Source organism: Alexandromys fortis, unplaced genomic scaffold (assembly GCF_014885135.2).
Source record: "Alexandromys fortis isolate MF-2015 unplaced genomic scaffold, M_Fortis_MF-2015_v1.1 scaffold_161, whole genome shotgun sequence".
NCBI classification, from domain to species: Eukaryota; Metazoa; Chordata; class Mammalia; order Rodentia; family Cricetidae; genus Alexandromys; species Alexandromys fortis.
Window position 1 is genome coordinate 1,478,699 of NW_026068073.1, and position 27,455 is coordinate 1,506,153.

Below are 27,455 nucleotides of genomic sequence, written 5' to 3' on the forward strand. Positions count from 1 at the left end.
CCTAGACAGAAAGTGACACTGAAACTTAGGACTTAAGACAATAAAAGGTTGAACCTTGAGGTTGGGAGTGTGCACCAAGTCCATTGCTGAGAAAGTTATGTCTACTTCAAGCTCTGACCTGAGAAAATGACCTCATGTATTTGTTTCTAGGGGAAACCAGTTTGCTCTGAAGTCTAAAATCAGCTGTCTTTGTAACAGAGAATACTATTACTTTCCTATGCCAGTCTGAGTAATGTCAAACATCCTAGTGTTATTTCTACTCAGCAGAAACCACCTTCCTGACCATCCACAGCTAAATGTATCCACAGTGGGTGGAGTTTATACATGAGATAATCACAGGCAGTAGGAAAGCACCCACAGCTGTTGTAGGTGAAGGAATGCAGCAGCACCTGAGAGATCAGAGCCAGAAGCAACCGGTCATTTACAGCCTGTAACTCCATGGCTTTGCCAATGGGGCTCCCCATCATAGTCTGGTGGGTCAACCTGCTGAACACTAGCTGTCACCGTCTGGCAGGATGGAGCACTAGGCAGATGGATGGAAGACACAAAGAGGAAGGATGAAAGCAAGTGTGGATGGATGAAAATAGTTGGAGGGTGTGAAGGTGGTGAGATGAAGCAGGTAACACTGGCTGGATGGGCGACTGACTTCATGAAAGTAGGAATGAGCAAGTTGGAAGGTTTTGTTTGATTGACATTTCCTTGCTATGCTAAGGCAACTCTCAGCCCCTGGGACTTCATGTATGTACTATCACTCTGACCAGCTAGAATTACTAAGGAAAAGATGGAGTGGCTGGGTGAACATGAGAAAGATCTCCCTCAACTGTGAACACTGGATGCCTCAGGTGTTGATTAAAAAGTTTATTATGGAATCACAGGAATGCCTGTGGAAGGAGGGCCCTAGGGAGTGGCCACTGCTGCCACCAGCACCCAGTCACCTTCACCCACAACTGCGGAGGGATGAGGACATTTCACATTATGGGAGATGACTCAGGTCCCCTGAAACTGAGGGGGCAGAGTCCCATGTCCTAAGGGAGCGGTGAGAATGCACATTCAAAGGGTTTTCAGGAGCGAATGAGATCAAACAGCTGGGACACACTACTTCATGCTCGAGTTCAACTGCAAGTCAGAAGCCCTGTAAAATAATAAACATGGTTGCAAGGAACGTTAGGGTTTTGAGCCCCTCCTTCCTGCCAGACTTCTGGGAGGTACTGGAGGTGCATCAACAACACGAGGGCCTGCAATGTGGAGGCAAGTGGCCCAAGACCAACACAACTCAAAGTCAGTCGCCCTGTTGATGGGAGGCAGGACTGGGCGTGAAGGTGAGATGAGGTAAATGTGACCGGCATCAAGGAATCCTAGGATGACGAGGGAGGCTCTGGGGTCCATTCCCACATGCCTAAATTGGGCATGGTGGCACTGGGCACCCCAGTACTCTTGAGTAGGATGGGAGCTCAAGGTCACCCTCAGCTACATAAAGTTTGGGCATGGCCTGAGCTTCCTCACTTTCTCAAACCCTGTCTCAAACACACAAAGTGCAAGAGTGGGCAGGTGTACAGCATCACTTGGGTGCCTTCAGAATTGTTTGGTTACCACAGATCATCTAGCTGAGTTCCAGCTATCTTGCTTCCTCCTGAACAAATTTTAGGAGCCAATGGGGAAGCCAAGGGCCTACCAGGATCTGGGTCTGGGACAAACAGTCCTTCACAGGCCTGGTTGGGGGTGAGGGGTTAAGACAACAGCCTCCTCACCTGGATTCCACCTAAGGCACCATCTGGAGGTCCAGGGGGTCATAGGGTGACACCCGCAGATCCTTCAGCAGAGCTTCTAGATTATTCCTCAGCGTGGCATAAGGCGGCTTCTCCTCGTAATTGAGGGCCATCACCACCTTCAGGTACTCCTGCAGGGTCTCTGTGATCAAGACACCCAAAAGCACAGGAGAGGGCTGAGAGGTGGCATCCCCAGATCCCTGAGCTCAGTGCCACTTAAAGTCCTATGTCTGCTGTCCATGTGTGGGAAGCTCACCATTCAGAGCCAGCGGCTGCCACGTAGGGCCACTCTTCCGCCCCACCCCTTCCCACCACACTACTTTCCAGCACGTCCAGGAGAGGAAAACCTATGTGCACCCCTAACATGGGCTTGCAGGCTCCAGCTGAGGCCGGATGGAAATATGAGCACAGTGCACACAGGAGCCACAGAGCAGAGAGAAGCAGACGGGCATCTCTGTGGCCAGCAGAAACTGTGGGCAAGCCCTATGTGCAAAGAAGTATTCTTTATTTTTTATTTATTTTTGAATATTTATTTATTTATTATTATACAATATTCTGTCTGTGTGCATGTCTGCAGGCCAGAAGAGAGCACCAGACCTCTTTACAGATGGTTGTGAGCCACCATGTGGTTGCCAGGAATTAAACTCAGAACCTTTGGAAGAGCAGGCAATGCTCTTAACCACTGAGCCATCTCTCCAGCCCCAAAAAGTATTCTTTTAAAAAGGTTTCAACCATGGAAAAGAGAAACAACATTTAGTTCACGGCAGCACAAAATGAGGTGTGCCACGCTGCAGGGAACCATGGAGCTGGCTTGGCCTCGCTGCCTTGAGAGGCATGGGTCATAGATTGTTCAGGAGAGAGTCCATGGTTCCTGGGGGACTGTGTTCCTGAGAATCAAGGCACTCCCTCAGACAGTGAAGCATTCGGGCTGCTTTGTGTTTCTCAGTATGTTCCTTAGCAGTCAAGGAAGCATGGATGCTTGACAGGACAATTGGTCTTAGACATTAAGCTCTGTATGGCTTGCCAGTAACATTGTATCCTGGTAACTACAACGTATCCATCCTGGAAATTGCCACTATATTGTTTCTGATAAGAGTATACAAAGTCTGATTGCTCTCAATAAAATTCAGTCTTGCTATGGGCCCTTCCAACCCAAGCTTGGTGTAATTTCTCGCCAGCCATATCAGGTAACCTTGGTCCTGTAAGTAGGTGTGGGCCTTACATCACACAGGTTAGAAGAAAAGGGCTCTTTTTTAGTTTGGGGGAAAAAAAAAGTCTATAAAGAGTCTTACTCTGTAGCCCAGGCTGGCCTGGAACTCACTATGTAGCAGAGGCTGGTCTCCAGTTCCTGACAATCCTACTGCCTTGGTCTCTTGAGTGCTGGGGAAACATTTTTATTATTATTGTTTTGATTTTTTGAGACAGAGTCTCTATGTAGCCCTGGCTGACCTAGAACTCATTGTGTAGACCAGGTTGACTCAGAACTCATGGAGTTTTGTTTTGGTAAGAGAGGGTTTCGCGGTGCATGTAGCCCTAGCTGTCTTGGAACTCACTCTGTAGACCAGACTAGCCTTGAATTCACTGGGACTGGCCTGCCTCTGCCTCCTGAGTGCTGGAATTAAAGGCGTGCACTAAATACTCTTAACCGCCGAGCCATCTCTCCTCCTCTTCTTCTAACTTCTAGTGTTCAGCCACCAAACTGATTTCATGACTACAAAGCCACACCTCAGTTTTCAATCTTCCGTGTGCATGCGAGGAAGTATGTCCATGTAGGTGTGTGTGCGCCATGCCTGGAGAGGTCAGAGAGCCGGAGTGTTGGGTCTCATCTCCCACCATAACTGAAGCAGTGCCTCGTGGTGGGCAGCTGGTCATGAACTTCAGGACTTCCACTTCTGCCTTCTGTCTCGAGATGGGAATACCGGCTTATAGACATATGTACTGCACCTGGCTTCATGTAGGCTCAGAGGATTTGAACTCAGACCTCGCACTTACATGTTAAACATGTAGCCCACACTGAGCCATCTTCCCAGACTATAATTCAGTTTTAAAGTCAAAGATATTATGGACTTTTTAATTACAAAAAACAAAACTTACCAAATCCTATAAAATGGCTGGAGGCATACACCTTTGGTCTTAGTATTTGAGGCAGGTAAATACAGGTTAGAGCCTGTCTCAAACAACAAAATCCTACAAATTAAATGTAAGAAACCTCCACAATCTACCTGTCTCAAGCAAGGAAGACAAGAAACCCAATCTCAGTAATACAATTATATTAAAAAATGATAAGGCCTGCCAGGTAGTGGAGGTGCACGCCTTTACTCCCAGCACTCAGGAGGCAGAGGCAGGTGGATCTCTGTAAGTCTGAGTCCAGCCTGGTCTACAGAGTGCATTCCAGGACAGTCAGGGCTATACAGGAAAAACCTTGTCTCACAAACCAAAACCAAAACAAAACACCAAAAGAAAAAAAAATCCAAAAAACAAAAACAAAACAAAAATTACAAAGCCATCAATATGGCTTAGTGGGTGAAGACATTTGCCACCAAGGCTGAGTTTGAGCCTCAGGAAAGAGAGCACTGAAGTTGTCTTCTTACCTCCACACCCAGGCTGTGACACACACACACACACACACACACACACTCTCTCTCTCTCTCTCTCTCTCTCTCTCTCTCTCTCTCTCTCTCTCTCTCTCTCAATAAAAGTAAAAATAAAAAAATAGAATTAAGAACAAACAAACAAGAAACTGTATGTATATCCAGGCATGGTGCTTGCCTGTAATCCCAGACCTCTGGAGGTGGAGGAAGGAGGAGCGTGATTTCAAGGCAAGCCTGGGGTACACAGTGAGTTTGGGGCCAGTTTAGGCTGATATAGAAGACCCTATATCGAATTAAATAAACAAAATGTATAAAGCTCCATTAAAAGTAAAAGAAAGGTTGGGATATGGCTCAGTGGTGAGCATCTGCCTGGCCTGCACCAGCCCTGGATTCCACTCCTAGCTTCCAAACAACCTAAGAATTATGTGTGTGTGTGTTCGGTTACTGTTGGGAGACATTACACATTTTTACATGTTTTCTGTTTGTTTGTTTCCTACAAGAGGTACACACAGTGCACATGTAATTGGTAAAACTCAAAGAAGAAAAACACAGTAGGTAAAGAAAGGTCTCCAAGCCATGTGGCCTGCCTGCCCATCCTCTCCAGGACATAGGACATACCTGAGACCCTGTTCCAGCGGCCACACAGTCCCACGAAAAGCTCAGGGCTGCCCAGATACCTTCAGGGGAGAAGCACATGGGAAAGGAAAGTGATGTGTCCTTAGGGTGAAGAGTCCTTAGCCGGGCGGTGGTGGTGGTGCATTGGTGCATGCTTTTAATACCAGCACTCAGGAGGCAGAGGCAGGCGGATCTTTGTGAGTTCAAGGCCAGCCTGGTCTATAAGAGCTAGTTCCAGGACAGGTTTCAAAGCTACAGAGAAACCCTGTCTTGAAAAACCAAAAAAAAAAAAAAAAAAAAAAAAAAAAGATGAGGTGTCCTCTATACATATATACACACATACACAGCATGCACACATGTGTATGTGCACAAACAAACACATCCAACGCCCACACTTCTCAAGTGTGGTATTTATGTATTTATGTCTTAACAGATTTGCCGTGAGAACTCAATTAATGGACCCAGAACCACAGTGATGTGGGATGGCCTTCTGTATCTATGAATATGTTTTATTACCATTGGTTAATATAGAAGGTGATTTAGCCAGTAGCCAGGCTGAATAGAGTCGGGTGGGAAATCCAAGCAAAGATACAGAGAAAAAAAAGGCAGAGTCTGGGAGGCGCCAGCGACCGCAGGAGGAAGATGGCAGGTGGCGACACAGATGAACAGAGATGGTGAAGTTGTAAGGAGTTAATAATGAGCCTGAGCTGACAGTCCACGCAGTCTGCAGTTAGCAGTACGCCTCCGGGTTCATGTGTGTGAACTGGTGGGCAGGAGAGAAACCTCCAGCCACATCACAGCTCTGGATGACACTGCTGAGTGTGGGGAACAGAGGCCCAGATCCCCTCTGCTCACAGTAGCTCCCTCAACTAGCTAACGCGCAACCTTCACAGCGCTATCGAAGGTTTAGTGCTTTGAGGCATAATGTCGTGTGGCCCAGGCTGGCCTTTAATGCACTCTGTAGTTGAGCTTTTGATCCTCCCGCCTCTACCTCCTCACGTTGGGATTACAGATGTTAGGCAGACCCTGTACTGAGCTACCCCCAGGCCTAGGAATCTGCATGTCTGGTGACTGTGTGAGATTACAGGTGAACACCCAATTCCACAAGACTGTATTAGTTGTTAAAGATACCTTCAGTAGGATCACAATATGAAATATTTTAATATGTGAGGATGGACCACACACGCAAACACTCCCCACTTAGGAAAGCCTCCCCAAGTCCTTACCCCACCGGTTCTCCATCTAGACTCCAGGCTGGCTTCCACCATTCACTTCCTCTCCAGCCTCCAGTCAAGCTTTCTCAAGGCCACCCTTCTGAGCCTTAGTTCCACCGTGCTCCTTCCTGGCTATGGCTAATTCAGGCCTCCTACTCAGACTCTGCCAGGGCCCTATGGTCTCTCTCTGAGCAGCCCCAGCCCTACCCCTCCATGTGACTCCCCAGTGCAGAGTACAGGAACACAGGGCCCACCAGCAGCCCCTGTCCCATGCTCCTAGAACCACAGCCTCATTGCCACTCACCGCTTTCTGCAACCTGGGAAGAGGGTGCCTCCTTTCCTCATCGCTCTAGGCCACCACCCTGACCTGATGACTGCTTCTTTCCATCACCTTTGTGTCACACTCAAGCCCAGGCTGGCTCACAGTGTTCCTCACTGCTTATGCACCACTACATCTCGGATGCCCACAGTGTTTGCAGGCTTCCTGGAGTGTCCCTAGTCCAAGTCCCAGGAGCATCTTACTAACCTGCTACCCTCGGCCTCTTAGCCTTTGGGCCACCTGCTCACTCCACTGGGCTCCATTTCGAAAGGAAACTATTCTCCTACCGTAGAAACAGCACCACATGCTGTGGCTAAACAGGAGAGTTAGTGGCACATGCCGTGGGGGAACAACAACCAAGGAGTCATAGTACCCCAAGAACAGGAAGCAAAGCAGCTTGGGGGTGTTCCCTGGGTGCTCCCTCTTTTCTCAGAGATCTCATCCTCCAAAGGCCCCACTGAGAATCCTAGAGACAGTCTAGAGGCTTGATCTCTGTCTGGACTTCGGCAGCCTGTGAAGTCCATCCTGGATGGTTGCAGGACCTGCTGCCGTCCAGTCTGGACAGATCCAGGACCTTCGGGGAATCCCCAGGGCCGGTGTCTAAAGTCCCTGTGCTGAGCACCACACCCTATGGACCCTGCCCCATTTCCTCACCATACAGCAGACCCTGCGCCAACATCTAACTGTCCTCGGTGCCAAAGTGTACAGTGGAGTGCCTCCTTTCAAAGCCATTTTTGTTTCCTTGGTGGCCCACAGTGCCCAGTCCCAAAGCGGGTTTCCTGCTGCTATCCTTGGTGCTGAGCCCCAGTACACTGCTTCCCTCTGTCCTTCTTACCAGCTGCTTAAAGAGCAGCTGTTAGGGCCGGAGACTCCCGTGCTGAGACCAAAGGCACTAGTCCTGGGGCACGGAAGCAGGGTGTCTAGGGGTGCATGCCATATGAATGAGTTGCCGTGTCTTGCATGCAATGAGCATGAAGCCTGTGCAGAGTACACTCACCTCCGAACCCATCACATCTCGTGACTTGGGTGCTATACAGCAGTCCATGGTGGGGGAACATGGGGGCTCACGGGTACTAATCCAGTACCCAGAAGAGTGGAGCCAGAAGCCAACCGTGGGTGGCATGGCCATAGAGCCCACACTCCCTTCTGTTAGAATATACCTCAGAGACTTTACTTGAGGCAGCAGAGGGCTATGGCTCTGTGGGCGGCTGCCTTCTCATCCCTCAGCTTTCCGCTGGGATGTGAATTCCTCCCCTCCCTGAACAGGTGCCTGGGCTAGGACTGGGTGCTGGAGACCCTTATACTCACTTCTGCTTCTGCCTAGTGATCTCCTCGGTGTTGGGAAGGCAGTTTGTCCATGGCAGTGACCCATAAAGCCACTTGAGCATACAGTAGCCCAAGGTCTGGAGGTCACTACGGCGAGAGGGCCCTGGGGAGAAAAGGGAGAGGTGGTGGCTCAGTCTGAACGCTCCACCTCCTCCCATGTCTATCCCTAACCTTCCATCAAGAGTCATGAAGACTGTCTTAGCCGTCATGCTCAGCGCCCAGCCTCTCTTATTCTCCCCATGACTCTCACATACTGCATTATCTCTCCCAATTACTCTACCGAGTCATCTTTTGTTAAAATACTTAATCCAATGAGTTCTGAGGGCCTGTCTACCAGGCCCGGCCTCCCAAACAGACTGGAGTTCATTTCCCATCCAGTTAAGTGGAAAAGATTGCAGCATGGAGCTACCTCATCACAGAGACAGAACAGGGCAGACCCAGCAGCATGAGGCGGGACGCTCCTTTGGCCTCCTAAGTCGCTGCTGAGACAGCTGTGTGCTAAGTGCAGCAGCCGCTTCCCCTCCTGCCCTGGTGCAGTACAGGCTCCAGCCCTGCTCAGAGACTCGTCTGATGGAAGCAGATGTGGACGGTCATGACACTGAGAGTCAAGAAAGGGGATGGAGAATCCGCCTAGAGCGGTCACCCCTCCTGCACACTTCCCATGGATAACCGGGCCCTTCTTGTTCAATGCTTAACTCTCAGGACACCATACAGATCTCATGCCCAGTAATGGATGGCCCCACTTCTCCACCTGCATTCCTAGCTGACCCGATGGCAGCACGCATCACCTCTGCAAGTACGACAAAGCTGCCTACCTTTGTCCTAAATCCCATATCCCCACTGCTCCAAGGCCACCATCCAGTTCTCCTTGGTGCTGATGGGGACAAATCCTTTACATGGCCAGGATACTGCTTATATTCCCAGTCTCCATCATGGCACCTTTTCTGACCCTTTATTTCTGGTGTCTCCTGCCTAAGACTGAAAATGCACGGAGCTGCCCAGGATAAGGAGTGTGTCATGGTGTTGAGCCCCTCACCACATCCCTTGTGAATGTCCACACTAGTGAACCCCAGGTCCCCCCTCACCGCATCCCTTGTGAATGTGCACACTAGTGAACCCCAGGTCCCCTCACCGCATCCCTTGTGAATGTGCACACTAGTGAACCCCAGGTCCCCCCCTCACCGCATCCCTTGTGAATGTCCACACTAGTAAACCCCAGGTCCCCTCACCGCATCCCTTGTGAATGTCCACACTAGTGAACCCCAGGTCCCCTCACCGCATCCCTTGTGAATGTCCACACTAGCGAACCCCAGGTCCCCCCTCACCGCATCCCTTGTGAATGTCCACACTAACGAACTCCAGGTCTCCCTCATGGGGGCTCCTGCTGCCTTCTTTGTAGGTCACATGTCTGCCACCCGGGCAGTAGCGGAAGGTGAAGCCATAGCCCATCAGGGTCACCTGTGGACAAAGAGGCACACAGACCTGAGGTTAGGACTGCAGCCTTGCTGGTAGACTCTGTGGGCACAGATGCCTGTGCCAGCAGCTGTCTATAGCCCTGACAGCATTGAAGGGGAAGGTTGCAGCTGCCTATTGGTGCAGAAGGTTAGGCATAAACTCAGCTGCATCCCTACTTTGGACCCTCAGGTGAGAATGAACATCATGGTGGACCAAATAGCGGGGACTTCTCGCCTCATGGTGACTGGGGATCAGGGAGAGCAATGGAGGGGAAGCAAGGACAAGACAAAATTTATCCTTGAAAGGCATGCTCCTGGAGCCCCACTCCTGATTCCTAAAGTATGGCTCCATCAGTAAATAAGTCTAGTCTAGTGTGGAGTCAGAGCCCTTTGATGCAGGCACTCACAAATCCAACTCTGGGAACTGAGCTTAACACCCAAGCTGCTTTGTGCAAGAGACTTTGCCAGGACTTCCAGCACTCCACCAGCACACCAGCCTCTGGAGAGATGCTTCATTCCCAAATTGTAACACTGACTGCTTGGAGATAGTCTCTATATAGCCCTGGCTGTACTGGAACTCATTACATAGACTAGGCTGTCCTTGAATTTACAGAGATAACTTGCCTCTACCTCCCAACTGCTGGGATTAAAGGCATGCACTACTACACCTGGCTTTGAGTGACTGAACTCCCCATCCTCCTGTATTTACTCCCTGACGGCTGGGAAGACAGTTGAATGGCAACATGCTCGATTTATCTGGTCTCAGAGATGGAAGCCAAGGTTCTATGCACGCTGCGCAAGTACTCTACCAATGGAGCCACATCCCCAGCCGCACGAAAGGGGTGTTGATGCATGTGTGCGTGTGTGCATGCATGTGTTGGAGCGGTCTGGCTCTTACCTGGCTTAGATCCCTGGGATTCACAAAGACATTCCTAGCCGTCAGGTTCCCGTGAACATACTCATTTTCATGGATGAACTCCAGAGCATCCAGCTGGAGGGAGAGGATGTCGAGGGGACATGACTGACAGAGCCATGACAAACAGGAAAGGAGCAACTCTCTCAGCCTAGGGACACCAGACTGGACTGAAGGGGATCCTACCAAGTTCTAGCGTAGCATGAGGCAGTTCACTGGGTTAGCATGCCTGGTCATGGCTCACGTTAGACTTTCTAAAGAATTCAGCAGTTAGCCAGGCATGGTGGCATAAACCTTTAATCCCAGCACTCAGGAGGCAGAGGCAGGCAGATCTCTGTGAGTTTAAGGCCAGCCTGGTCTAGAGAGCTAGTTCCAGGACATCAGGACTGTTACACAGAGAAACTGTGTCTCAAAAAAATCCAGAAAAAAAAATCAGCAAGTTAGCTTTCCATCTACCTCCTGTGACTTAGAGTCCCTCTGCAGAAGTAACTGGCACCTTCAACACCAGAGCTCTGCTCGTGTTTCTAAGAGTGAAGAGGCAAACTGCTAAGCCCCTTACTGGGGGTTCTAGTAGTAGCTCTGCTGCTGAGCGGCGTCCCTTTCCAGCAATCTCTACCTGTATCTCCAGCTCAGACTTTTACACTGAACTCTGAACAGTCATGAGGAGCCATCTGGGTGTCAGTTACATCCTGCTTCTGTCTCCAGAGCCCTACTTGACCCCGGGGCCACTTGTTCTTCTATAATCTCTCCTTCCCCTGGCCAGGATGTTCTGCAATTCCCATCCTCACTTGAGCCTTCATCCTGCCTCAAGTTTCCTTGCTCCAACTCAACCCCACATGGCCTGCGGGTCTTTCTGCCTCATCTGTCCAGCTTTCTTTCCCATTGCCCCCAGCAGCCCCTGCTCCTCACCTGGCATTCGAACTCTGTGTGGTGGACTTGATGGCTGTTCTCTGCACGCACTGACCTCCCCCACACTATAGATGATGCCAGGATATTCACCTCACCCAATGAGCACATCACTCCCGTGGTGCTTACATCTCTCCAGCTATGTGATCTGGCTCCGCGTTCTTCATTAAGCTGGGGTCATTTCTTTTTTGTTGTTTTTCGAGACAGAGTTTCTCTGTGTAGCCCTAGCTGTCCTGGAACTTGCTCTGTAGACCAGACTACCTTGAACTCAAGAGATCCACCTGCCTCTGTCTTCCTGGTGCTGGGATTAAAGGTGTGCACCACCACTGCCTGGCAAACAGGGGTCGTTTCTGAAAGCCAACTGTCTGCCAGAGCCCTGTCTACCTAACTGTGAGAATGAAGACAGGAAGACAGGATTGCAGCCAGAGAAAGCTGGGCACTGGGAGACTCTTTAGTGAGCGCATGAGGAGTGAAGGAATGAGTGTGGGAGCGAGCAACATCTCTGCACAAGCTGCGCTGGTCTGAGTGAGGTGTCCCCAGCAGTCCTGGGTGTCTGAGTATGTGGTCCCTAGTCGGCAGAACTGTCTGAGAAGAATCAGATGCAGCCGTGTTGGAGGAGGTGCTTCTGGAGCCTCCTTGCATTCACGTTGCAGGCTGCTTCAGGGCTGTCGGGCTGAGCGCTCAGCTTCTCCTCCGCCTGCCACTCTGCCACATGGACTCTAACTCTCTGCCACCATGAGCCCAAAAGAAACCTTTCTTCCTGAAGTGGTCCTTGGTCACAGTGTCTTATCACAGCAATAAAAAGGTAAGTAAGACACAAGCCTTGGCCCAAGCTGCCTCCTTAGTCTGGAAAGTTCTCTCCTACATACCAACGCCATTCTTCCACCCAGCATCCTAATCGTTCCCATTCATCCTGAGAGTCCAGGCTCCATGGCCTGCACCTTTTGTTCCAGGCTGGGCCTCCAGGCTGATCCTGCAGGATATCATTACCCGCCCAACTAGACTACTGGTGTTCTGGCCTCTGTGTACCCATGAAGATGAGTTAATCTGTCTGATGGGGAAGTTGGGATTTGAAGATGAGGAGGAGTGGTTCTGAGGTACGTACCAGCCTGCAGGCCACCTGCAGCACACATTTCTCTGATAGCACATGCTTTGGGTTGTCATCCAGGGCTGACTGAAGGCTCCTCCCCAGGCTGGGGAACACCAGGAACCTAGAAGACAGAACCATGGGAGCTACAAGCCCTACAAGGTATCCCACAGGAATTGGACAGGGTGAGTTAGGACACCCATCTCCGTCAGTGCTAGTCCATAGCTGTGGGTTTCTGCCTTTGAGCACCCTGTCCCTTTCCCCCGTAAGTTCTGAGGTTCTCTACCCCTTAGTCCTTGACCAGAGTGTAAAGAATCCCATTTGCTTCCACCAGCTCCCACAACCCAGCTCTCAGCAAGCAGGGGCCTCGTAGGTATGCTGCCCTTCCTTACTCTTGGGTCTCTGAGCCTTCACTCTCTTTGCTGCCTGTTCCACTTTGCTTTTTTCCCTTCCGCTCTGCTGCCCAATAAAAGAAAGGAACAATTAAGGGCGGTGAGACTTTGCTGGAAGAGATGCTGAGGTCACCTGCTGCTCTGTAAGTTAAGCTGAATAAAATTCATCACTTGGAAAGCTGGACCTACCCTGGTCATATGAGCCACAGCCCCATTCTGAAGGGCACAGATGTCCCCCTGAGAAAGCCTACTTATACAGCAGAGGGGCCACTGGCTGGGGTAAGGAGTGGCAGCAGCAAGGGAGGCGACTCACCTGTACTTGTCCTGGTGAATGCCAAAGCCAACGCAGGTGGGGATGGCCAGGAGCGGAACCAAGCATCGCTTCTTCCACTTGTTCACTGCATGAGGTAGAGACTCGGGTCAGACTCACGGCCAGGTGCCAGGTGCCAGGTTCACAGGAACAAGCCCTGCTTAGCCAGACGCAGAGAGCCCAGACCAGACTCTGAGCTCTTTATTTGTCCTCAATGGTATGATGTCCTTGCAGGTGACAGTGACAAGAGGTGGGACAGGGTGGGCACATCTGTGAACCACCTCTGCCAGCAACTGCTAGGCAAACATGCACAAAACCGGCACGAGGGAAAGAGGTTAAGAGCAACAGGTATGAGCGATGGGCTCAGTTGGCAGAGTGCCTCCCTAGCATGTGTAATGCCCTGGGTCCCATCCTCAGTACTGCATAAAATGGAACGTGCTGGAGCACACGGAATCCCACTAATCAGGAGGTGGACGCAGGACGATCAGGAGTTCAAGGTTAGCCTTGACTGCATTCCAAGTTCTAGAAACCCAGGGCTACATGAGACCCAGTTTCAAAATAATGAAAGAAAGAAAAGGAAGAAGGGAGGGCGGACAGGGTGATCTCTGAGTTTACATGCAAAGCAGATAAGATTAGCAGAAATCTAACCAGCCACAGCATCACTGGCCCCTGGGCTAGTGCAGAGGGGCTGGGTGTATTGAGATCTGGCCAGGTGCGGGCTGGCAGGGGTCCATGGCAGCTGGTAGGTCAGCTCTGACCTACGGGGTAAGTACTTCCCAGCAGGCCAGTGTCGGCGGCAGCAGCACAGGCGTGAGCGCAGCTGGAGGTGGGGCGGAGCAGGCAGTGCCCTCTGAGCACATGATAGAGTCAGTCAACCCATGGAGCATGGCTACAGAACAGAAAAGTCTAGGACACCAGGCACCATGTGTATGTTTGTTTTGAAAGTAACCAATTTTTAGTTAAAAATTTCCCTAAGATTTGTGATGTGATTGTCATACAGTGTGCTGACAATCACCATTTGTCTCTGCAGAGCTGTCTTCTGAGGTCAGAGGGCTGAGGGTGATGGGAGTCAGGTTGTGGGTGCAGGTAGATGCATACCCATTTTCATTAAATATCTTGAGGACCCCGTCACTTGCCCAGTCACCGTGGAGCACCCTATGGGCCCTAGCACCCGACTTAACTCTCCTGCACAGTCCCCAAGGAATACCTTGCATAGGCTTGGCTGCCCTCTGAAAGAAGTTCTGCTCATTGAAAAGGCGCCCATTCTTGGAGTCCTGGGGGTGAGAGGAGGGCAGAGGCTGTTATACCAAACTCCCTTAGACAAGGGCCCCAAATTCTCAGCCAGACCCCAGGGTGACACCAGCAGACTGAGTCTTCCTGTCCCTATATCAGGACAGTACTGAAGGGTCCTGACTGAGCAGGCTGTGCTTCTCAGTACCCACCCCCTTGATTATTTCATGGTAAGACCCACAAGTTTGCCCTAGACATGTGGCCCTTAGCTAAAAACTTCATTTTCCAGCCCCCTTTGCAATGAGGCACAGCTTCATGACCAAGTTTTGGCCAATGAGGACATAACCACCACTACCAGGGAATCCAGACCAACCTGGTCTCTGGCCCATGTATTGAGAACCAGACTCAAAAAAAAAAAAAAAAAAAAAAAAAAAAAAAAAAAAAAAGAAAAGAAAAAAAAAGGTGTGTCAGAGGCTGAAGAGATGGTTCAGTGGTTAAGAGGACTAGCTGCTCTTTCAGAGAATCCAGGTTTGGTTGCCAGAGCCTACATCAGGCAGCTCACAACCACTTGTAAGTCCAGCTCTAGGGGACCTGGCACCTCTTCTGGCCTTTGTGGGCACCAAACAAGCAAATGGTACAAAGATATACATGCAGGCAAAATACTCATTCACATAAAATATGTATTTTAAAGATTGAACACACACACACCAGTCAAGCCAAATCTTTTAACTATATATGCTATTCTACCTTGGTTTTGAAGACCATAGCATTAAACACAGCCAGGTTTCTGCCCAACAGTCTCCTCTCTTTCTGTTCCCCTGGTCTCCCTTCCCTTCCTCCCCATCCTCTACAGCCCCGGATTCTTCTAGGACATGGCCTCATGTATCCAATGCTGGCCTCAAACTCTTGATGTAGCTGAAAACTGAATCCTCCTGCCTCCGCATTCTGAATGCTGGAGTGACGGCATGAACCACAGCTGGCTTGTGCAGTGTGCTGACAGACCCAGGGTCTGTGCACTGGCAGGCACTATACTAACTGACTGAGGTGCACCCCAATCCGACTCCTTTCTTCCTTTTTTCCTGCCCCTTTCCCTCCCCATCTCTCTCCATTCCTTTCTTCTGTTAATTTGGAATGCAGTGGCAACCTCAAAGACTGCTGACGGGATCCAGAGGCAGTGCACGGGGTTGGGTACGTCACACACAGACAGCTGGGGTACGTCACAGAGACAGCTGGGGTACGTCACACACAGACAGCTGGGGTACGTCACACACAGACAACTGGGGTACGTCACACACAGACAGCTGGGGTACGTCACACACAGACAGCTGGGGTACGTCACACACAGACAGCTGGGGTCGTCACAGAGACAGCTGGGGTACGTCACACAGAACTTGAAGCAGATGGTACTAGGCCGCAGGGGTCTGCACAGATACTGTCCACCGCCACATCCTCTTGCTCATGCTCTCTCGACTCTCTGCTTCCTGGCTGCCACAACGAGAACTGCTCTGGGCCACATCTTCCCCATATGATTGACAAGTGAGATGCTCTGCTTGGCAATACCCTCATATGATACACTCATATTTTTCAAATCATGAACCAAATAAATCCCTCCTCCCTTGATGTGTTTTACACCGAAATACTGTCACACAAAGCTGACACATTCTATGTAGAAGGCAGGCTGCAGTGGGCAGGCAGGCTCAGGAAGTCAGCAGTACTGATGCAGAAGCTTGGAGCTGAGAGGGGAGAGTGTCACATGACCAGGAAGCACCATGTCTCACCTCTGCTCCCCAAAGTGAAGGAGTATGCTCAGTCAGAGTCCCATGGCTCTTCATAGACTAGGAGCACCCTGTTTCCAGGGTTGGCTCCCCAGGCTGCGAGGGGACTCAGAAGTCAAGGGTTAATTTGAAAGCCCTGCACCCTCCCTTCTGAGCTTCCCCTGGACCACTTACCAGTTTGAGTGAGAATCTATACTTCTCAGTCCTTGATTCACAGGGGAGGGCAGAAGTGGGCTCAGCTGTGGAATGGCAGAGAGAGAAACTTCAGAACTTAAGGGGAGAGTCAGGGCCACTGACCCCCAAGCTGTCAGAACCAGGAGCCAGTTCTCTGGTTCCCATGGCAAAGTGCACACTTGGTGCTCAAAACCTATTCCTTTATGTGTATCTGCCTCCCTCCCTCCCCTCTCCAAAGTTCCAGAGATTAGGTGAGTGTGATAGTTAGACTTGTCAACATGATACAATCTAGAAGCAGCTGGGGAGAAAGTCTCAATGAAGGACTGTCTGCACTGATGTGGGAAAACTCAACCCACTGTGGGTGGCACATTCTTTAGGAAGGGGCCCTGAGCTGTAAGAGTGGAGATGCCAGGCTGAGCACAAGCAAGCATGCAAACAAACATGCATTCAATTTTGTCCTTTGTTCTTTATGGTTGTGACCAGCCCCCCTCAAGTTCCTGCCTTATTTCCCTGTTATCATGAACTGGAACTGTGAACCCAATCCACCACCTTCTCCCAGCAGAATGGAAGCAGAACAGACAGCCCTTCACCACACCCCGTCCTGATGCTATCTTGACCATCAACTTGATGGGACTGAGGAGTAGCAAGGCTAGGAACATCTTCCGGGAGACTACCATGGCTTCCAGAGATGATGAGGTCCTGGGGCTCTGACCTCAAGGATGGGTTAGTCCTTTGAAGGACTCAAATATAACAGCATCACTGGGAGGTGGGGTCAAGCTAGAGGAAGGAGGCAACTGGGGTATGTCCCTGATGGCCACCCCTTGCCTTGGTCATCTCCTGTAACCCTTTCCTCTGGTTCCTGGGTACCTGGTCTGAGCTGCTCTGCTCTCCCTGTCCTGATGGATTAACACTGGTGGAAGGAACCCTGCGCCCTAGCTGATCTTTCCTCCTTCAAGTTGCTGTCCTTGGGTATTATACCTCCCGTGTCCTTGTGGTGCTTCCCCTGTGCACTGGAACAGCATGTACCTTCATAGAGAATGCCTTGGTCATCCCGGGTCTGGAGGGCCCCCAGTGTCCAGTGCTGCCCTTTCTTGTCTGTCAGTTTTGTCCCTGTGGGCAAAGCCTGGAGGTTGGTGGTCACCCGGCTCCGCTTCAGTGTCTGAGGACTTCGCCTGGAGGATTGGGGGCTGCCTCTGGGGGTCAGGGGTCTGCTCCAGGTACCTGCAGGGAGATGACCAGATAAAGAGAAAGCAGCAGAGAGAAGCAGGGCTGAGATCCTCCTACTCATTTGGGGATTCTCGCTGTGTTGTGGGAAAGCTGCTTGTTTGTTCCCGGCCACTTAGACCCAAAATAACCACACAGAAACCGTATTAATTAAACCACTGCTTGGCCAATCACTATAGCATATTCCTAGCAAGCTCTTACATATTAAATTAACCCACTTCTACTATTTTATATTTTACCATGAGGTTTGTGGTCTACTGGCAAGGTGCCAGCTGGCAGCTACATGGCCTCTAACTCTGCCTTTTTTCTCCCAGCATTCAGTTTAGTTTTCCCTGCCTACCTCTATTCTGCCTTGCCACGCCCAAGACAGATTCTCTATTAACCAATAAAAGCAACTCATAGACAGAAGGACTTCCCACACCATCCCTTGGCTCCCATAGAGCAGAATCTTTGTTTTACAGTATCGGAGACCCTCATGGGTCAGGTCGGGACCCTTCCCAGTATGGTAGGGATTATGACCTAGATATAACCAGTCAGAATTGAATCAGAGATGAAACAGTCAAGGTGGATATTGGGGCCAGAGAAGAGATAGGTGACCGGAAGAAGTCAAGGGAGGCTTTCTCGGGGAGGGGACATTAGAGCAGGGTCTTACGGGTTAATAGATGTCTGCCCGATAGAAAGGGCATTACAGACATTCACTCCAAAATACCCTGAAATGGGTCCTGGCTATGTGTTGAACTATGCAGAGGGCCCAGGAAGCCCGGACATCAGGCCTCTCTTCCCAGCCAGAGTTGGGAAGACACACGAGTCCTGTATGGTCCTTTCCACAAAGAACATGCAGGGCAGGTAGAGAGGCTACAAGGGACACGGAACCAGAGGTGACAAGTGGACAAACGAGGGCAGGTCCAGCCAGAGGGAGCAGTGGTGAAGGCTGGTCTGAGGGAACACAGGAGCAGAACTTAGAGATGGAGGGCCCTCAAGTGGCTCAGCTGAAACTGGGATATGGAGTCAGAAACACAGTATGTGTTTTAAGTGGCAGGCTAGATATGGCTAGAGAAAGAAATCATAAATTGGGAGCTAGAGATGAAGAAATTACTCAGAAACTGACTGTGATGGCATATTCCCATAATCCAAGTTCTTAGGAGGCTGAGCCAGGAGGAGAGCTGGGAGTTTCAGGCCAGTCTAGGCTACATAGTGAGAACCTGTCTCAAACACAAACAAAAGAAATTGTCTAGAAAACATACAGAATGATAAAGGAGCACAGATAAGCGAGGTGCTGGGTTTGTGGAGTGGTCAGAGTAGAGGCAGGGGCATGGACTGTGGGCAATGGATCCACTTGTGGGTGTGAAAGGTACCTGTGGGGACAGACAGGAAGGGGACACTGGGAAGAAGTTCCAGGCAATGAATTGAAACAACAGCAGTTTTTCCTCAAACATTGCTTTAATTTCTTGATTTTATGTTAGTTTTGACCATGTCTGTGTGTTTGTGTGGGGGCTGGGTAATTTCACTCGAGTGCAGTGCCTTGGAGGTAGAGGAGCGCACTGGAGCCCCTGAAGCCAGAGCTGCCAGGACTCTCAGCCGCTGAGCCTCCGCTCCAGCCCCTTGGACCAGGCACACTCAAATGCCCCATCTTTGCCCCTTCCAGACACGGACCAGTCCCAACTCTCTCTCACCTGTGGCTCTCTCAGGAGAATTAAAGGATTCTTCAGAGTCAGAACTGCCACAGCCAGAAGGGACAGAGGGTGGAAGAGAAGTGACAGTGGGCGACCATTTCACTTTCTTGGGGGAGGTTTCAGGACTGGAGTTCAGCCCTCTCCTTGAGCCTAAAGGTGAACCAAATGCAGATTAGAGTTCTGAAGGGCCTTCCAGGTACAGCCAGTCCTGAACGCTGCAGCCCTGCTGTCTCTACTGCCCTGACCCAGTGTTCCTTCTTCCCGCTTATCTCTTTTCCGCCAGCCCCAGCCTCTTTTATATCTTCCATGACTTGTCATTTTGCTGTCTTCTAAGCAACTTCTTTTTTGAATTTTTTTTTTTTTTTGAGACAAGGTTACTCTGTGTAACAGTCCTAGCTGTCCTGGAACTTTCTCACAGAGATCTGCCTGCCTTTGACTCCTGAGTGCCGGGATTAAAGGTGCACGTCACCACTACCAGGACCATTTTTGAAAATTTTAATTTACTGTATTATCAATGTGTATGTGTGCATACACAGGGACACACAGGTGTGTGTGTGAGCATGAATGTGTATACCGGAAGTCAGATGACAACTTTTGGGACTCAGTTCTCTCCTTGCACTGTGCTTCTAAGGGGTTGAAGCAGTTGGTCAGCTTGTGCAGCAAGCACTTTATTCTCCGAGCCAGCCTGCTGGTCCGGCATTTGTTTGTTGTTCGTTTGTTTAAGACAAGATCCTGCAGCTGGGCTGTGGTGGCTCGGGCCTTTAATTCACTTTAACCCCAGCACTTGAGAGGCAGAGCAGGAGGATCTGAGCGTCTGCACTTGTGCAGCTCATTTGACTCAAAGCACCTGGCCTTGATCTGCCTTTTCTGGGTAATACTTTTTTTTTTTCCTGAAGTATGTAAATCTTATCTGAGAGTGTCCTAGGGTTCAAAGCCTATGCAAAACTTGGTTACGGAGGACTTGGCAAACCAAGAAGTCTCTTAACTGAGAATCTGCACTGGCTTCGTCTCTTTGGGGAGCTTTGTGAAGCTACAGTGAGTCAATCCGCCAGGGGCTGACCTCCCCCGCTTCCCCGCACAGTTAAAAAGCCATCCTAAGAGTGCCTCTGTGTCTTCTTTCCATAGACCCGTTAGAACCACACCGGACACAACAGCCAGCCTGGTCTAGAGTTCCAGACAGTCAAGGCTACACAAGACAAAAACAAAACAAAGCAATAAAAAGCAAAAAGAAAAGACAAGGTCTTTCTATATGGCCTAGATTGGTCTTAAAATCAGGAAGATCCCAGTTCTCCTTCCTCAGCCTCCCCGATGCTGGGATTACAGGTATGATGCCACTGTGTTCGACTTTGGAGCAAATTCTCCAGCCCTATCTAGTCTGCCATTTAAAGCATACATAAGTTTCTTTCTTTTCTTTCTTTCTTCCTTCCTTCCTATTTTTTTTTTAAAGATTTTTATGTATTATGTATACAGGGTTCTTCCTACAGGTATCCTGCAGTCCAGAAGAGGGCACCAGATCGCCTTATAGATGGTTGTAAGCTACCATGTGGTTGCTGGGAATTGAACTCAGGACCTCTGGAAGAGTAGCCAGTGCTCTTTACCTCTGAGCCATTCCTCCAGCCCCATACACTAAGTTTCATGTGGCAATGATTATGTATGTACGTATCTATTTATATGCTTTTATGGGTATTTAAAGCACTTTTATTCCTTTCTGCAAACATTAAACATGCTTTGCCGATATTTGTGTGGACCCCAATAGCATGACAGCTGACAACCTCCACCACGATGCCTAGAAAGACCGTAGAAGCCCAGCACGATGGCTCAGTGGGCACTTGCTACTGAGCCTAAGACAAGAGTTCAACCCCCAGGCCGCACATGGGGGAGAGACTGTGGACTCCTGTACGCTGCCCTCTAAACTCCACACGTGTGCCCTTGAACAAGAAATAGACACTAAACACTCAGTGTGCTAATATGCATCCAACGCAGCCCAACTACTGCCCTGCACTATGGCCATGCAACAGTTAGCCGAGCTACTAGGACTATGGAGACGGAAGCGCTGCGTTTGCTAAGTCTGACTTGTGCTCCTGCTGGCTTCAGCTCCACATCTTTCTTCTAAGAACAGCTGTCCAGTGAACTGTTTGCTAAAGAAACGGAGCTCCCAGGGCCTCCTCTGCTCTTGCAGACATGCTTAACTGCGACAGAAACGTCCTCTTGTGGTCCTGACGCCCCAGACCACCTCTGACAAGTACGCAGACAGGAATTCCAACAGGACGGCACCAACTAGAAGCTGTAAGAAGCTGCAGGAGGCTCCTACCTTGGAAGGATGACCCAGGAGGTGAAAGGCCAGTCTGAGCTTCTGCATGCTCCTCTACAGGCAGGGAATTGCCACAGAATGGGCAGAACTTGAATGATCCTTTGACACCTTTGCCACAGACTGGACAGAAGGAGATCATGCTGCAACACAGAAGGTGGGGACAGGGATCAGAATGAACCATCCAGAGTGTGAACCGTGGGGAAAGCCAAGGTCAGCCTCAGGTGTGGGTCCCTAGGCACCACCCACCTTGTGTGTTAGACAATGCCTCTCCCCGTCTGTAGCTTGTCAAGAAGACAGTGTGTCTGGCCAATTCAACTTATGAAGCCCCATCTCTGAATCCCAGTGCTAGGATTATAGGTGTATGCTTATCACACTCAGATTTTTTTCTGAGTCGAGAGAATTGAACTCAGGTCTTTTATATTTGTTTGATGTCTTTGCTTTAATTATCAACTTGACATAGCCTGAAAGCGTTTGAGAGGAAAGCTTCATTTGAGGGACTACCTGGATCAGGTTTTCATGTGGGTGGACGCAGGAGGGACCAGCCTACTGCAGGTAGCACCACTGCCTGTGCAGACTGTCATGGACTGTAAAAGAACCAGAGAGATGACCATGAGCGGCAAGCGGTGGCCCTCCAGTTTCTGAACCAGAACCAGGTACATACTGACACCCTCAGCGATGGACAGTACCTTGGACGTGTAAGCCAAACAAGTCCTTTCTTTCTTCCCCTAAGTTCTATCTGGTCAGAGTGTTTCAGCAGCAGAAACCAGCAGAAACCAGCTCTCCCAGCTGAGCTGCTCCCACCACCCCTTTACTGCTATTCCTGCACTTTCATCTTTCCACGGGGAAATCTCAGAGCCTTTGGGCCTGTTTCGTCTGACTGATGGCTGAGAGAATTCCAGAATTTGCCTTTGAAAGTCACAAGCCAACCTGACAAGTGGTTACAGATCCTCAGCACAGAGGAGAAATGCAGACGGAGTTCTCCCCAGGACCCTTGCTCAGCTCTGTGCCACCAGCCGCCCCCAATAACCACACAGAGACTTATTATGCCTGGTCAATAGCTTAGTCTTGTTGACAACGCCCAAATTCCCTAAAAGATTGTTAAAGTGGGGCCCCTTCAATGGTTCTGGGGCAGAGCAGCGAGCCTGCTTCCCTGACTTCTGCTCCACTCCATGCAGCAGTTTGGACCCAGAGAGAGTGTGGCTGGGGCCAGAAGGCAGCTGGAGGAGAGCTTTGCCAGGCATGTTGCCCTGGCCCAGTCAGTGCCCGGCCCAGGGGACACTACGGCGGTGTCAGGAGTATCAGCAAATATGGCAACAAGTGCTGGACCATAGATCAGCAGAAGAGAGACCTTGGAATCACTGCAGCTGTGATTGCCGTTATTGCTATCTCTGTTACCTCAGATACTGCGGCCGGAATTGCTCTTTCCCAGACTGTGCAGACAGCTGAGACTGTCAACCAGCTGGCTCAGAGTCAGCAATCTTAATATTGACCTTGAACCAACAAGTGGCTCTGGTTCAGGAGCAAGTAGACTATCTTTGGACTTTTCAACGGCTAACATGTTCTAGCTTTTTATCATGTTATGTGCGTTACTCATGGCACTGTATTGCATGCTTCTGCTACTGTTAAGGAACTCAACCGTCATATGAGAGGGGTTTGCAATACTGCTTTTGTTAATTTTACCACCCAGTTAGTGCATGCTAGATGGCTGCAGCGCTGGTCTGGCTAGTTGGCACTGTCAGTCCTGGGGATACTTGGTTTAGGGCTATGTATTTGGGTAGCCACGGATGAGCAATACTTTGGGGGCAGAATACCATCTAAGACCGGGAATATTAGAGGGCTATTCCCCATGACAGGCAAGGTATTCCACCCAAAGTAACAAGACAGACATAATTTATTTTATAAAATAAAACGGGGGTGGGGGTAGTTGTTGTGATCCAGCTGCCCTCACTCCCCCTGACTGACAGCAGAACTTCCTTGTGGTCTGAAATTGACAAGGATGTTTGTGTTCTTTCTGGCCAATGGTTTTCCACAGAAGCAGTAGAGGTATAAAAGGCTTTAGCTCGGGGCAAAAAAAAAAGGTTGCTATTCTTCCACCTGAAAAGAAGCCTCCCTGTCTCAATCCCGGCACCCCTCCCCCACCCCAGTCTCAGCTATCCAGGCCCTGCAGGTGAGGCAAGAGTGAGTCTCTCCATGTGATTACTTGGGAGCTGAGTAAAGAGTAAAAAAGCCAACTACACAACTGTTCTGTCAATAGGACAAATACTGGGGAGGCTTTTTTATTTTTATTTCTTGTTAGTGTCTCTTTCTCCTTCTCCCTTCTGGTGGTGACAAGTTTGAAGCTTAGGTGGTGACTCTGGAACCACCAGACCAAAACTGGATATGGACAGTCGTCTGAAGTTGGTACCAGTGAAAGAGAATGTGTAACTGTGTCAAGCCACAGACTTAGGGGCTATTTGTTACTGTGGCATTTCACAGCCTAGACTGAGTAAGATCAGACAGTCCACTTGACTTATGTAAAAAGTGGAGCGGTTTAGAAATCTCTGGTGTTTTTTATTGTTTTGTTTTGTTTTTTGGAGACAGGATTTCTCTGTGTAGCCTTGGGTGTCCTGGAACTTACTCTGTACACCAGGCTGGCCTCAAACTCAGAGATCACCTGCCTCTGCCTCCCAAATGCTGGGATTAAAGGCGTGTGCCACCACTGCAAACTCCCTGTTTGTTTTCTGTCTATAAACTGTATGTGTGCCTGTGTTTTGTTTGAGATACGGTGTCTCAATTACTTTCTCTGTTTCTGTGATAAAATATCCTACCAAAAGCAACTGAAGGCTCAGAGTTCAAGAGCACAATCCGTCATGGCAGAAGTCATGGCAGCAGGAGCAGGCAGTTGCTCACACCTGGTCACACTGCACACAGTCAGGAAGCACAGAGCCATGCATGCTGGTGCCCAGATCACTTTCTCCTTTTTATACAGTCCAGGACCCAGAAAATGTTGCCACCCACATTCGGGATACAACAAACACAATCTAGATAATCCTTCCCACACGTTTGTCTCCAAGATGATCCTTCCAGTCAAGCCGATAGTATTAACCGTTGCTCAGGGTCTTGCTGTATAGTCCAGGCTTACCTCAAGGTAACAGGTATCACCACCACACCTACTTCTGTTGGTGTTCTTTGCTAATTCCATGTTATGTCTATTTTCTTCAGTGGTCACTGGGAAAAGGTGGCCTCTTTGAAGGAGCCAATGCCTGACTAGGTGAGCCTTGCCATACCCAAACTGACAGGGCAGGGAGGTCTACCAGCGGCCATAGAGAGGAGGCAGTACGGCTGGGCTCTTGGTGGGAAACAGGCCGCAGGGGCAACAGTACCTTTGTGGACTCAGGGTCTAGTCCTTGGATTACTGAGTTGGAAACTCCATCGTGACAACAGCCTGGAAAAGAACAAAGAGGGAAGACATGAACCGAGACTCATTTTATAAGGGAAAGGTACTGGCTAATATTTACTGGGCATTGGTCAGTCAGCAAGTGCTACTTGAGTGCCCATGAGATAGGGTCTATATAGCACTGGCCTTGTATTCCTGCTGTTACTTCCCGAGGGCCAGGGTCTCACATGCGCACCATGGCCAGCCCAACCCGGTTCTGACTTACAAAGTAAACATCAAGAAAATGGACTGGGTTCCTAGCTTCAGAGCAGAATGTTCCTGGAGGGTCCCATGTGGAAGGTGATGCTGGTACGAAACTGAGCCAGGGAACACCAGGCTTGTAACCACTGGCCTCTAGCTCTCCCACACTGTCACCAGCCTAGGCTGTCACCCCCTCTCACTACAGGTAACATCAGGTTCCACATCTTGTTACTGTGATTTACAATCAAAACAGGGGCCATGGGGATCCACTGAAGTCAGTTTTGAGGACAGGCTTGATGTCTTAATAATTCGGAATTCACACTATTCTGCTATAGGACCCGAATCCAGTCTCTGTAGCTGGAATTTTCTTTGGGCTGCAAACCGGCTCCCAAATAAAGGCACGAGACTTATTAATTATGAATGCTCTGCCTTATCTTAGGCTTGTCCCACTAGTTCTTTTAATTTAATGTTTCTATTCATTTGCCTCTGGGCCTTTTCCTTTCTTTCATTGTGTATGTCCTATTTTCCCGCTTCCTCTGTCTGTCTGTCTGTCTGGCTCCTGGCATTTTCCTGGTGTCTCTTTCTTCCCTCTGACCTAAATTCCTCCTCCTACTTACTCTCCCTGCCCAGAAGGCCTGCCTACACCTCCTCCCTTGCTATTGGCTGTTCAGTTTTTTCATTAGACTAATCAGGTGCCATAGGCAGACAAGATAAAACAGCAACACATCTTTACATAGTTAAACAAATATTTTGCAACAAGTCTCTCACTCAAGTTTGACGGATGGCTCACAATCACCTTTAACTTCAGCTCCAGTTCCAGGGGAACTGATACCCTCTGCTGGCCTCCCCAGGAACTGCAAATCCATGCCATATACAGGCAGAGAATCTGGAACTAGCACAGCACTATCTCTGCTGACCACCACAGCAGAACCAGGCCGGCCACCCCGGGCACCATGTGGACTGCAGGCAGAGAAAGCCTTCTGTTTTCCAGATTCTGCACAGACGTGCAGGTAAGGCTCTATGGAGGCATATTACACAACCGACTACATTTTCTGTTTGGCAACCAACCAATGTTAGAATATAAACTAGTTGTGCAGGGCTTAGAAATATTTATCCTTTAAAAAAAACTTATTTTGATTTCATGTGCACTAGAGTTTTCCCTGCATGTATGTTTGTGCGAGGGTGACAGATCTTAGAGTTACGGACAGTTGTTAGCTGCCACGAGGCTGCTGGGAGTTAAATCCACGTCCTCTGCAAAAGCAGCTCTTAAACGGTTGAGCCATCTCTCCAGCCCCAGGAACATTTATCTTTATGATTTCAATTTATGTACGTGTATGTCTGCACATGGGGATGTGGATGTAAGTGCCCATTAAGGTCACATGCATTGATCCCCTGGAACTGGGAAGCAACTTGGGTCTTCTGGAAGAGCAGTAAGCACTCAAAAATTGAGCCAACTCTCCAACCCTTAGGCAAGGTTTAAAAAACACACACACATTATTTTAGATAGGGCCTTAAGTAGCCCAGGCTGACTTTGAACTTTTGAGCCTCCTGTCTTCACCTCCCAAGTGCTAAACTTACCAGCACATACCACCACACCCAGCTTTATTACCAGAACAGGGTGTCACTCTGTAATCCACGCAGGGCTGTCCTGGAACTCACTAGTCTCCAAAATCCTCGCGACATGGCCTTCCAAATGCTAGGACTCTAGCTATTAGCCACGTTTAGCCATCACTACCATTGGAGTATAGAGCTACAGACTTATGCGGCGCAGATCCTTACATACAATAGTGCTAAATCAGTGCGGCCGGAAGGAACGAAGGGGACCCAAAGTGCTGAGGTCCCCTGTCGTCGAAGATTGCACAGCCAGTGATTTCGGCTATTATACTCAAGTCTGCCTTTATTCTGCATCCGTCCGCTTATTTAATTTATCTTACTTATTAACATCAGCTTGGCATCGTCGACTATGCTCCTGTCCCTAGAACGCAGCATACCGGGGGACCAAAGGCTAGACAGTCTTCCACAAGTGCTGGACTAGCAGGTGCCTAGGTAACAAAAACTGCACTGGGGCCCCACAATCCAAAAGAAACCAGCAATGACAGGACCGCGGAGGCTCCACCCCACGGGCAGCGCAGTATGAGTGGGGGTTCTCCCCCCCCAACCCCGCCACGGTCGACTTCCACAGCCCACAGGCGGTGACGTCACAGGCTCCCCGCCCGAGCGGCCTTTCACCACGGTACTTAAGAAAGAGCCGTGGGCGCCGGGTTTCCCACGGCCCGGACTCTCGCTCCGAAACGGAGCGGGAACCTGTACTCACCTTTTCAGTTGCCCAGCATAAACTTCCGGGAGAGGCGAAGGTGCTGCGCGCGCATCCTCCGCTGGGCCTGACAAGGGCGTGCCGGCGCTGCCAACTTCCTCTAACTCGGCCCCAAGCCCCGCTGGGGCTCCATTTCCCAGAAGCCTGAGCAGCACGGAACCGAAAGAGGAATTATTCCATTTCCTCTTCGGCCACCCTTCTTTGGCCTTCTCTAGAACTTTTTCCTCCTACTGCGCACTTGCTAA

The 27,455-nt window shown here is 49.9% G+C and overlaps 1 protein-coding gene across 8 annotated transcripts; it reads right to left on the reverse strand.

Annotated features, from left to right (window-relative positions):
• Positions 1-843: 843 nt before the first annotated feature.
• Vrk3 (VRK serine/threonine kinase 3) lies at positions 844-27,455 on the reverse strand. Of its 8 annotated transcripts, XM_050121298.1 has the most exons (17): positions 27,211-27,455; positions 24,643-24,704; positions 21,782-21,864; positions 21,281-21,420; positions 18,970-19,119; positions 17,099-17,293; positions 16,073-16,137; positions 14,101-14,167; positions 12,897-12,981; positions 12,210-12,315; positions 10,184-10,276; positions 9,157-9,289; positions 8,241-8,398; positions 7,814-7,934; positions 4,976-5,034; positions 3,059-3,146; positions 1,777-1,908 (listed from the first exon to the last, which is right to left on the reverse strand). In XM_050121298.1, the coding sequence occupies exons 4-16, from the start codon at positions 21,417-21,419 to the stop codon at positions 3,087-3,089; spliced, it is 1,431 nt and encodes a 476-aa protein (XP_049977255.1). In that variant the 5' UTR covers position 21,420; positions 21,782-21,864; positions 24,643-24,704; positions 27,211-27,455; the 3' UTR covers positions 1,777-1,908; positions 3,059-3,086. The 8 variants fall into 8 exon arrangements, 7 of the variants coding, with proteins under 7 accessions (XP_049977252.1, XP_049977251.1, XP_049977257.1 ...); XM_050121295.1 differs by lacking the exons at positions 3,059-3,146; positions 4,976-5,034 and adding an exon at positions 844-1,132 and having other exon boundaries at positions 1,749-1,908; positions 24,402-24,704; positions 27,211-27,454; XM_050121294.1 differs by lacking the exons at positions 3,059-3,146; positions 4,976-5,034 and adding an exon at positions 844-1,132 and having other exon boundaries at positions 1,749-1,908; positions 27,211-27,453.